At 34.0% G+C, this 12,325-nt stretch overlaps 2 protein-coding genes across 2 annotated transcripts; both read left to right on the top strand.

Moving 5' to 3' along the window:
- Positions 1–1,705: 1,705 nt before the first annotated feature.
- LOTGIDRAFT_230099 (hypothetical protein) lies at positions 1,706–3,436 on the top strand (the record flags this gene model as incomplete). Its single annotated transcript, XM_009047002.1, has 3 exons — positions 1,706–1,766; positions 2,332–2,519; positions 2,899–3,436. The coding sequence occupies 3 exons, from the start codon at positions 1,706–1,708 to the stop codon at positions 3,091–3,093; spliced, it is 444 nt and encodes a 147-aa protein (XP_009045250.1). The 3' UTR covers positions 3,094–3,436.
- Positions 3,437–4,959: 1,523 nt separating this feature from the next.
- LOTGIDRAFT_249376 (hypothetical protein) lies at positions 4,960–11,843 on the top strand. Its single transcript, XM_009047313.1, has 7 exons — positions 4,960–5,032; positions 5,827–6,014; positions 6,417–6,487; positions 9,651–9,681; positions 10,285–10,608; positions 10,794–10,821; positions 11,067–11,843. Exons 2-5 carry the CDS (start codon positions 5,829–5,831, stop codon positions 10,606–10,608), a joined length of 612 nt encoding a protein of 203 aa, XP_009045561.1. The 5' UTR covers positions 4,960–5,032; positions 5,827–5,828; the 3' UTR covers positions 10,794–10,821; positions 11,067–11,843.
- The last annotated feature ends 482 nt before the right edge of the window (positions 11,844–12,325 follow it).

Genomic DNA, 12,325 nt, shown 5'->3' with positions numbered 1-12,325 from the left:
TATACAGAATGAAATGTACACAAATATCATTGACCTACTCATCTCACAAAATAATCAAAATATACCTACCATGGCTTGTCGTTTACTTTCAGCAATATCTTCTGGGGTTCTTTTTTTCTTCCCCTTTTTACTTCCGGCTAAAACATCACTGAGTTCTGACATGTTCGACACTGTAGAGCGTTCGCTGTTCACAGTTGAAGTCGTTGAATCATAGTCTGGAGGTTCGCTGGCGTTACTATCTAAATCACTAAGCACTGGCCTTGACTTCAGTTTAAATCGTTCAGCCAGACAGGGAAGGTCAAGGTCAGGCAGGTCAAGGTCGGGTAGTTCGTCCTCACCGGAATCCGAAGAGAAGCAAGTATCAGTATCAAGTTTGACATAATTCTGAGTTGGGTATGAACCAATGTCTAAATTCTCATCATCGGAATTCATTTTGATTTTTTCATCAAGTGTAACTATTTCTGTATCATGTAGGAAAAAACTTGACACAACACTTGCAGATTTTGCTATGCTGGCACTTACATTCACAGCTGAAACTGAGCTCTTTTCATCAAACGTAATTATGTCTGAGTTCTGTTTGGAAAAAGTAGAAACAGTACTTGTAGATTTTGTAACACTGGGGTTTGGATTCGAAGCTAAATTTGAGCTCTTGAGTATGGAAATATTTTCATTTACATTTGAAACTGAACATGAGAGAGCTACCTCTGATGTCTTTTCAGTTTTTGAGAGCACACAATAAGAATTTGAAGTTTCAATATCTAAATCTGGTAGCTCTGTGTCACTATCACTGTCAAAAGCACAAATTTTTTCAACGCTCAGTTTTAAAGATTTGACTTGTGTGTTCTTAATGACAGTTGAAGTTGCCGATCTAGAAGGTATTATGGGTAATTCTAACGAGCTATCACTGTTGATGTCAGTTGATGACAATTCTTCTCCTGTTGCTGTTAAATTCTGAAAAACAAACATGTTGTGATGAGAGTGTAATCAATTATAAATTTAAATACGAGAGGATAGTTTAATATTGGTAGTACTGTTGCCAACTGATGCGTCTGGCAATGAACTTTCTTTTCTGGGTTGCCGAGATGTAAAGTTTAGATGACGTATAAGCTTACATGATGGATTGATGGTTGGGATCAAAATGATTTTTGCCTAAGTTAGTTAGGCAAACAGGGAATTGTGGCATTCAATTGCATAGCCCTTTGTTTTATAAAGTTTGGGGATGATTATTCAAGATGCCTGGTAAAGGAATGAAGAGTTGACCAGAGACTTAAAAAATGAAAGTAGAGATAGAATTTTACCGTTCCATCTAAAATTCTGTTAATCGTCTGCTCAGCATTTCCAGTTAAAGTGATATCTAGTTTCACTGAACGAAGGTCAATATCGGGGCAGACGGCCAGAACTTGTGAGATGCTCTCATTTAGAACATCGTTCACTTTTAATGTTGACATTTTCTCTTTCCAATGTTTTGATTTTGCCTCCAAACCGAACAACATTCATGATTACATCCGCCAGTTGAAAATATAATTTAGCAATTTTCATGGGATTGTGAATATCTTTTTAACAGAATTTCAACGAACGATATTTTTGCAATATTCCCAGACAACAAAATGTTTGTTGTTTCTCTTGTAGAAAAAAAAATCGTCAAATCTTGCAGAACTATTTCGTAAATAGTTCGACCTTGACTGCGTAATGATATAGTTCCAAGATGGCAGCCTCCATGTTAAAAAATATTTTCTCACAAACATCGAATTTTATTGCAAAACAAGGTTTGACTTATTCCTGATTTTTAAAAAATCTTGAAAGATAAGAGTTGACGAACTCATTCTGATTTTTTGCCCATAAGTGATATTAAACAATGTTAACAGAACTGAAAATTGCAGTTTTCAATGTTAAGTCAACTTCAGACAGAGTTGCCTCCCTTGTCCTGGAGTAGTTGACTTTCATAAGAAATCCTTCAATGGCACTTTAGAAGCACAAGTTATGGCCTAGTTAAATATAGCAAATGTATGGATAGATACTTCTCTAGCATCTATCCATAAAATTGTCTTAATAATCTAGAAGTATCTATCCATAGAATTGAAAGCCACATACCCTGGGCATACCCTAAGACTTGTGTTTAATTTACAATTCATAATTATTATAATATAAATTTCCCTTTTAAATACTTTCAAAACATTTAAATACGAAGTTAATCTTCTTTCTCATTGACTGAAATTCTCCTTCAGTCTTCAGATAGGCTACCCACTTTTAAGTTTTTGATGGGTGATATATTTCTTCAAAATAGATGTTTTGAATCAATACGTATTAGTCTCAGACATCTTTATTTTTCAGTGTACAATCCAATCGCTGCTGCAGGCCAATTGAGATTTGCTAAACGCAAGTCTATGTCAGTCAGTAAGAACACCCGTGGTAAAGCTCGAGGTAAAGGTTATGGCTGGAAGAAACAAGATGGAGATTTTGTTCATGCTGGAGAAATTCTAGTCAAACAGAGAGGACTGAGATATTATCCTGGAGAAAATGTAAAATGATATTTTACTTCTTTGCTTTTTCTTTTACACTGTTCAACTATCATAGAGATTGGTTAAACCAAATCTACAGGCCCCTGTCTGTAAGGGGGCTATCACCCCAGAAAAATTATTAACAGACATTGAATTGACTTACAGAGGGGTCTCGGAATGCAGGAGAGGGTTTGTTCTGTGCCTGAGGGAGGGGACCCTAACCTACTTAAGTGCCTCTCTTCTTGTCGGTTTTAATCAACTGATATTATTGATTTTATTTTCTCTTAATTAAGCATACCAATATTAGCCTCATGGAACTGGGCATAAATGGGCAAGCCCCCTATGGCAAATGCAATAAACATAACAGAGAATATTACAAAATATTTTTTCTCAATTTCAGGTGAAACTACAGAAATACAAATCTTTAGAGGCGATGTGTGATGGTGTTGTCATGATAACAAGTGAAAAATTATCTCCCTTACCTAATTCACCGTTACACGACATCGTACAGAGTGGGACTGTTATTAATAAAAAATTCTATCATGTTTATAGAACTCCATTACACGCAAAATTCAAATTAGTGGATGAGGTTTGAGTGAATCTTGAAACTTATTGCTGTAAATATGAAGTGTGCTATAATAAACAATATCAAATTAATATTATTAGCATTATCTATGTGGACTCTCTGACAAACTTAATGCTTATAAAAGGTTACTAGCTATGTGGACTCTCTGAATGCCATGTAGAGTTGACCAAATAAATACATGTGAACTCTCTGAATGAGATGCTGAGCCTAAATTCTATGGTCAGCTTTTAGTCTAGCTATTTCAATATTTTCAGTGTTCTGGTTTTTTATTTCGTTTGTACTCAGGCAGAAGTTTTACATGGAATGGTGGACCAGTTCAGATTTAAACCCAATAAATTTTGTAAATTGAAAATATTTTTTAGTATTTATGAAATGAGAATAGGGGAGATCAGGGCTTTGTGGTCCCATATTGACATAAACATCCATAAAATGAAAAAGCAAGATCGTTCATTTTATTTTTATGAAAAAGCTACCAAATTCAACTTGTTGAGGATAAATTGGGATTTTAACTTTGACGTTGGGCCATGTCCCCAACTTCCCAACACCCCCACCCCCCACCTATTTCATGTTGCTAGTAAAGTATTTGATATAATACAACATATAAGTAATATATTGTTGTAGGAGAAAGTCACCAGAATACAATTTAAAGTTAATTTTTTTACGGTAAACTGTGAACATTATTACTGATTAGTTTAGAACAATTCACGTTTCTGAGATCAAAGTATAATTTAGGTTACTACAGGTAATGCCGCATCTGTCCCTTTAAGAAATGTTGTCAATCCGACATGTTGAACATTCTAGATGTCGGACTTACATAACTTTTATAACTGCGTATCAGATATGAATATTCGTCGAAAAAATCCCCTATATTTTAGTCGCGGTTAGATTTTATGGTAAATAGGCTCTTGTTATATTCTAAACTCCAATTGTTTCTGACCCGTCAGCCTCCTAAACGAGATAAAATCTAGCGGGAAATTGTAAACGAACATCCCCTTGAAGTTTAAAAAAATCATAGATTAAATTCGAATTTGACGTTGTTAAACTATAGAATGTTTACACGGGAACAAATGGACTGCGATAGATTGCTGTAGTGAGTGAGCGATGGTAGGGCAGGGAATGTGGCTTATAGTTCAGTCAATTCGGTCTAGTTTGTAAATGGCGCTTTCCACAATTCAACAATTTTTGAAACACTTGATGAAACAAGACCTCTATAGCCACCGTGCCATATATAGGCTATACGTTCTATGTCCAATTCAGTTTCATTTTCATTAATAAAAGTAATATATATTTCAAATAAATATGTTTTCATTGGTTGCACAAAGTTTTAAAAAAAACCGATTCGTAGCCTAAGTGTAAATTTGAAGGACAGTATCACAGTTAAATAGTTCGAGGTTATTCAAGTGGGTCGTGCACGTAACAATCGATTTTTCCAATTAGTTTTATTTATTCTTTAAAAACATTTTTTATGCAAATTGATAAATAAAAAGACATTGAGACACTATTTTCGTTTTGTTACGTCTGAACCTCAACTTTTAGCCACGTCTCTTACATGGAGACCAACTAAGTTCGTGATCTGATTCTAGTAACTATAAGTCAGGCGCGTAGTTTCGTTTTTCTAATGTAATTCAACAATATGATTTATCAGACAGAGTAAAATCTCACTACAAGTAATTGAAGATTTGAAGCCAAAAAAAATAAAATAGAATTGGATTGAAAGCTAACCAATCCAATGCTCAGAAAGAAGCCAATGATTTTAAAATAAATATTTTGTCCAATCAACTGGGTCTGTTTTCGACCAATTACTGAGTAGATCTTTGTTACAGCCTTAATACATGGTTGATGCAACCTACCACATACACTTCATATAGTTCATAGCGAACTGAGCGGTAAATTTTGAAAATTATCAGAAAAAAGAAAAATAGAAGAAGTAATCCTACAGAGAAAGCAAGTAAGAAAATATATTTAGTCGATTTAAGCTGAAATCTCATGATGAGTCCTGATAATCTAGTGACATAGGATAAATAATCCTGTTGTATTTATATCGATAGAGATCATATTGACAGTGAAACATCTGCCCGTTCGTTAGTACTTGGTTTATTTATTGCAACAGTTTCCCATATATATATATAGTATTTTGAAAAATTTTAAACCTTTTCAACCTTTCGTTGATTTGAATGCACGAGTAATGCGGAGAATCTAATATCGGCATTATAATACATTTTAATTCTAAATTATGGAAAATAATTTCTGTTTATTAATTTATCATCATCAATCTCACAATAATTAAAGTTGATTGTATCTTTATTTTTACAACAATATTGAAAGTTGATTGTATCTTTATTTTTACAATAATATTGAAAGTTGATTGTATCTTTATTTTTACAACAATATTGAAAGTTGATTGTATCTTTATTTTTACAACAATATTGAAAGTTGATTGTATCTTTATTTTTACAATAATATTGAAAGTTGATTGTATCTTTATTTTTACAACAATATTGAAAGTTGATTGTATCTTTATTTTTACAACAATATTGAAAGTTGATTGTATCTTTATTTTTACAATAATATTGAAAGTTGATTGTATCTTTATTTTTACAATAATATTGAAAGTTGATTGTATCTTTATTTTTACAACAATATTGAAAGTTGATTGTATCTTTATTTTTACAACAATGTTGATACTCTTACTATAAGATAAGTCACAGTAATATTTACATCAGCTCCACATTCTTATTTCAGAAATGCCTAAAAGAAAATCTATTAAAGGTCGTAAACGATCTATAAACAGATGCAGATCTGGTGTTGTAGCTTTTGGAGCAGCTGCAAACTATCGTGGATCTTTTGATTTAAAGATCAGAAATCCATCCCAGCGATTAGCTCTGAAGGCTAATTTACGCCTCCAGAGTGCAGCAATAGGGGTTCGACGGGTAAATTTTGCTCTCTAAACTGCAGTTTAACTTTTTAAATGACTTTTTGTAGATAAAGTTAGATAGATAGACCATTTAAAGGGATAAATGCGTCATATTTTAGTGTCAGAAGCGGATTTTTTTTAGCTAATCCAATCAGTAATAATAGTGTTCACAACTCACCGTCGAAATTTGAGCCTGAATGTTGAAATGATGACTCGTCAAGACTACAATCAACCCCCCCCCGATGTTTTGTTTTTTTACTACGCCTCTCTTTGAAATGGACCTCTCCCTCTGTGTACATTGTCTGTATATATAGACACGATAGAGCCTAAGTTTGTAATAATTTGTATTTTTTTTATCTATAAATATACTGTTTATGTCTAAACCTATTATGATTGTTATTTTTGTTTTTCGTTATAGGGGAGAAAAGTGGCCATGTTGGGTGGATATAGGTTGAATTGGAGTTATTCCATTGCCTATCAAAAAAAGAGGTAATTTTAGCCCGACAACTCTGGCCTTAGTTCTTCTGACGTGATATACGGATCACGTGATTCAAGTCACATGGCTACGGGCGCACTTTGACACTCTTATATTTATAAGTTAAACTTTCTGAAGTAAGAAAAATCATATCCTTTGACTGTTCATTGGCATCGTGTGGGGCACAGTAACATTGCAGAATATCCAGTAATGTCTTGATGGGCTGATTGATGGTTCAGTTTTATAACATACCATTAAGTATTACAAGCTTGACTTTGTCTTGATGAAAATTGTCAAAAATTTATACTTTTCTGTACTATATGGACTAATGAAGACGATGTCTGAAACCCGAAACAAGGTGACAGTAGGCCTATCACATCTGTATAATTTGTCCGAGGAACTCGGTAGGACCAGAGTCATCGGACTAAAGTATTCGAAGCTTCTATCTAAAATTAGATTATAACATGATATCGATAATTCCCATTGATCTTGTAAATATAAACGTACGGGCGTTCTTTGTCTTGTGTTAATTTGAACCAATCAAAGCGTGTCATGTAGAAACTCATAGTAGAGCAATATGACCACAGCCTATAGTAGGCCAATATTGGTTTTTGTCATCCAACAAAATATATAGAATGTCATAATTCAATATGTCAAAACAACTTTACTGTATTTTCATTTTTAGGTGCATGAAGAGGCGATGAAATAAAAAATGATATTCTGGAAGCAGACCAAACTTCAATCTTCCAGAATCTTCCATTTTTGTTTATTGTTTTAAATTTATTTGATAATAAATATTAAATGAAAATGTGATTTAATTTTGTTAATTCTTAAAGTAATTATAATTTATAGTCCGCAAGCATGTATAATGCGCACCTATCCCTTAAGTATATCTGGAAAATCTATGTCACTGTAAATAATGCGCACCCGTTCTGATGAAAAAATCAACAAAATGGCATAACGCAGACACCGTAATAGTGAATGGAAATAAAATCAAACTGCTCTCACGACTCAAATTGTTAACGATATTTTAAAATCAACATCTCAAAAATCAGTTTAAATTATCATCAACTTCAAATATTCGGCATGGGGACATTGAGCATATAGACTATATTGTATCTTGATAGACTTATTTTGCTTCAGCTTAGTACAGATCTCAAAATTTATTCCAGACTTAGGTTATATCAAAGTGAAAATTCTCAAAAACTAGCAATACAAAAAAGGATCAGAGCAACTCCCATAAAGAGTGGTAATTAACATACCGATATCCTAGCTGTAAATCACGTCCAAGGAATTAGTAGGGTTACTCGCTAAAATGAGAGAATCTGAGATCAGAACCATCAATACATAGCACTGTTAGATGGTAAAGAGAACATATACTCTCATAAAAGCTGCACTGACCTAGGTTACATTGTTTCAAGGGGCAATCTGACTTTATCTTTTTATCAAGTTCATGTAAACATAGACCAAAATCTTGGCAAATCCATCCCTTATACTTCATATACTTTATCTGAAAGTTTAAATTTTAAAAATAATGACTTTGTTTTTAAAACTATTTAAGTCACATAACGGATTATAAATTAACCCTTTTAAAACGAATTCAGGTAAATCAAATCACAGGCGCTTGGGTCGAAATATGCCCCTTACGACTTGACCCCTTCCTCAACATTCCATCTTTACCTTATTTCGGTAAATTTACAATGTCTTTGATAATAAAAATTTGACATATTGCATGCCACTTTAAAGATTTAAAAGTTGAATCACAATAAACATTTTTTTCTCTGTTTTCGACCAATCGCAGCGTTGAAAGCAACAATAACCAATAACTTGACGAGGCAGATAATATACTCTTCATTACTCGAATATTTAGCGCTAAATTTCAAATAGCAAAGAGGAAAGAAAACGTTAAATTTTGAAATTATTTTAACAAGGAAAAATAGAAAGAAGTAAGAAATATATTTATTCTTTTTAAAACAAATAAACATTTTTAAAATTAAGGCCTTAAATTGTAGATTTTATGCAAATTTGAAAGAATATTCCTTTTATCTTTACAGTTTTATATATAAAAATACATACTTCAAGGGCCTGGATTTTTTGGGGTTTTTTTGGTGGGGGGGGGGGGGGGATATTCTAGAAATGAACAGAAATGGAGTTCTACGTCCTTCTTTTCTGCAGGCAACAGGCAACGCCATGCAGGGTACAATGAGGGAAAATTTTGCCAGGACAACGGCATTAACCTGCCAACATATTCTCCAAACGATCTTAGCGCTAGGAAGTTCTTATCTTCTAACATTGATTATAGAACATCCTAGCTAAGATCGTTTCCAGAATACATGGCCTGCTCATTTTTCGATTTCCAACTATTAACGTGCACAGCCTGTAGCACACAGTGAAATATTCTAGAATTATCTATCTATCTATATATAATACAATACTAATTGTTCTATTTATAACTATGATGTAGAGGCCCTGTCTACTTTTAACTCGACACTTAATATTCTTCTTGCTTAATAATTTTGAAAAAAAACCAAAGATTAAAACCGTTTAATATCCATTAGATCACTATAGGCGAGGCCAGAGTGCAATGTCGCTTTGTTAACCCTTTACACTAGTTTTTGAATAATTGATCTGAATTCGTGGAAAGTATTAAAAATATATTTCCGTGAATTCTATTTTTATCTCTGAAATAGTGTTTATTAAATTTATTAGTGTTTAAAGAATTTTAAATTTTGCTGACACGTGACGTGACGTCATTTATCATATAAAGTTATATAATATATATCAGATATCTTAGGTCTATCAGTCATTATATAAAAGTTTCGTCGTATTGCAAACATAAAGTCTAGATTTTAGTTAATTTGCAAAGTTGAGGTAGGTTTATATAAATTTCAATGCAACTCTTTTTTTTATATCCTCAACCACTGACAATCTACCTGTTTGGCAAACGTTTGACTCACTGAACCACCGCGGCTCCCTTCAGAAATGAAATGAATGGAGTTTTACGTCCTACTTTTCTGCACCATGTGGCTCCCCACAGAGAGTAGGCACAATTTCATGGTATACTACTCGGACTACTTCTGAGTTTTAAATAGTGCCTACATAACGTTTCAACAATTTACATTGTCGTCCTCAGATGAAATATTAGGCCTTCATACTGAAGGATTAGTAATATTTCAGGGCCTTTGTGATTGCTTCATATCATAAAAAGGTGAGACTGAAAAATTTGAATGGCACAGTTTAATCCAATGCTGATATTCTGTGTAAGGCGAGGGGAAAGGGGGCGGGGATAAGGATACAAGAGCGCGGGATAAATTCCCGCAAAAAATTAGGTCATAACCTTTGATCATGTGACTTAACTAAAACATAGCATAGGGTGAAGTGGGGCTTGGTCGTACAAATAATACCCATATTCTTCACAGTACCGGTGTCCTTGATCAGTTGCTGAACTGGATGAGTTGGGACCTGTGGAATTCCGTGGGTTGGAGGTTGGGGCCCCTCCCCCGTGATTTTCAGTAAGTTAATTTAATGCTCATAATAGACATAGGGCCTAATTTCTTAAATAAAGATAAAATATTGACTTTGGTAGAGCCCCGGCAATTTAAATTCTGTGTCAACCTTTTAAATACTTACTTTGGTAGACTCTATTTTTTCTCGAGGTGGGCCCCTAAGGAGCGAGGACCCCTTGACTTCAACCAATCTATATGGTAGTTGATATACATAATAGGTTTATAATAGATTTATAAAACTTTCTTATATAGTATTTAAGTATTAAGTCTGAAGAAGATTAAGTTGCCCAACATCTTAATTCCAGATGCACCCGACAAATAAAATGGTTCGAAAATCAACTGGAGGTACCAAATCTGTATGTAAGAGAAAAAGTGCCCCTAGAATGGGTTTTATAGCTATACGAGAAAACGTACGAAGCAAGAAATCTGCAGATGTGCGGATCAAAAAATCATCTTGTGCAGCTCCACGAAAACGAGTTGCCAAGACACCTCGTAAAAAAGTTGTTACCAAGGCTCCACGGAAGAGGGTATCATCTACCAAACCACGAAGGTGCAGATCTTCTTTAAGTGCAGCTATGAAGAGAGATTCGGGATTCCAGAGAGAAACCGTTGTGCTTATGTCTCTATAGGTAACATGAATATTGAATCTTTGCATTTTCGTCTGCAGAATATCATTATTTAAATTACTACAGATGAAAGTTGACGTACGTTACTTCGCCTGACAACCTATCTTCTATTATGTTTATTCCATTCATTTCTCTCAATATTTATTTTACCTTTTATAACTATACCTATTACAATTTTCTTTTCTTAGATAGAAGACTGTAGATTTAATAAACTGAGTAAGTATTTGAAGTTTCTTTCTTCACTTCGTCCAAACATGATAAACGTCCACTACCTTTGATCTCTGTTCGTTAACAGGTATAGTCTGGGCCTGGTCAGTGGGTGTATGTCACTTTACCTGGAAAGCTATCGTCTATATTTATACCTGTAATTTCTTTTAATACTAATTATTCCTTTAGTAACTATACCCATTTTCTTTTCATAGAGCGTGTTGATTTTCATTCCTAAATCATTTCATTTGTAGGTTTATGAAGAAATGGCGATGATTGCAAGGGTTAACTGTCATTTAGGTACAAATATTTTAAGCACAAGGCAGTTAGACACGGTACTTTAAGCACAGCGTTATATAGGCAGTGATTGATTCACATTTTCAATAAGAAACATTTTTATTTAGGTAGACCTTCAATTAAGAACACATTTTTTAGGCACACTTATATTCGACACAATGTTAAAAGAACAGTGATTTAGGCACCTCTTCAATTAAACACACATATTCACTTAGGCAAGAATTTTTTTAGGCAACGAATTTTAGGCACAATGTCAAAATTGAACACATGAGCAGTGAGGTGGTTAGGGGATAGGGGAATGCACCTCAAAGACCCAAGATTGAATAATGGAAAAAAGGGCAAAAGACTTGTAATAAAGGTCACCTGATTGAGGTAGAAAGCCACGTATTCTCGAAACGATCTTAATTCTAGGATGTCTTTTGGTCTTGACTTCTAACATTGATTATAGGATATCCTAGCGCTAAGATCGTTTAGAGAATACGTTGCCTGTATTTTGTCTAATTTGAATACCAAATAGTGATATCACCTAGGAACGAGTTCGTGTTACCGGGATGATCTCTATTTATGCTACCCTAGACGAAGTGTGCCGAAAGTACAATGCCTAACTGTCTTCTCAAAATATTTGTGCCCTTTTGACTGCCTACCCTTTGCAAGATGCCTGATATGGAAGCAGACCAAACCACGAAATCTTCCTGAATCTTCCATTTTTAATAGTAAATAAAAATGTAACTCAACTGGTTTTTATCATTCTCAAAGTAATACCAAGTTTTCATGGATTCCAGTCTGTCTGTAGAGATGGTAACAACCAATAGGGGTTCACTCTTTTTTCCTTTTAGTGTATCGGGGTCCATTTTTTGCTTCTATTTGCATCATTCCATTTACGTCAGATGTCTGTGGTTCCTGTAATTAAAGAAGGTATGTTTTGATGGGGGATGTTGACTTTTAATTATATGAGTTTAAGGCATAATTTCCTGTACCTGCAAATGCCATACAGGGTGCAATGAGTACAAGACATAATTTTGCAGGGATCTGATTGGTTAACAAATAATCAATTTAAGTAATAGACCAATCAGGCAAAGAGAATTCTCATGTGGGCTAATGAAGACAGGTAACGCCATGCAGGGTGCAATGAGTGCAAGACATAATTTTGCCAGGACAGCGGCAGAAGTCTAAACTTTTTTTTACTTCCAATTGTCAAGGAGTCTTTTATATGAAC

The sequence above is a fragment of the Lottia gigantea genome, assembly GCF_000327385.1.
Source record: "Lottia gigantea unplaced genomic scaffold LOTGIsca_11, whole genome shotgun sequence".
Lineage (NCBI taxonomy): Eukaryota > Metazoa > Mollusca > Gastropoda > Lottiidae > Lottia > Lottia gigantea.
This window is presented reverse-complemented; position numbering and strand designations above follow the sequence as displayed.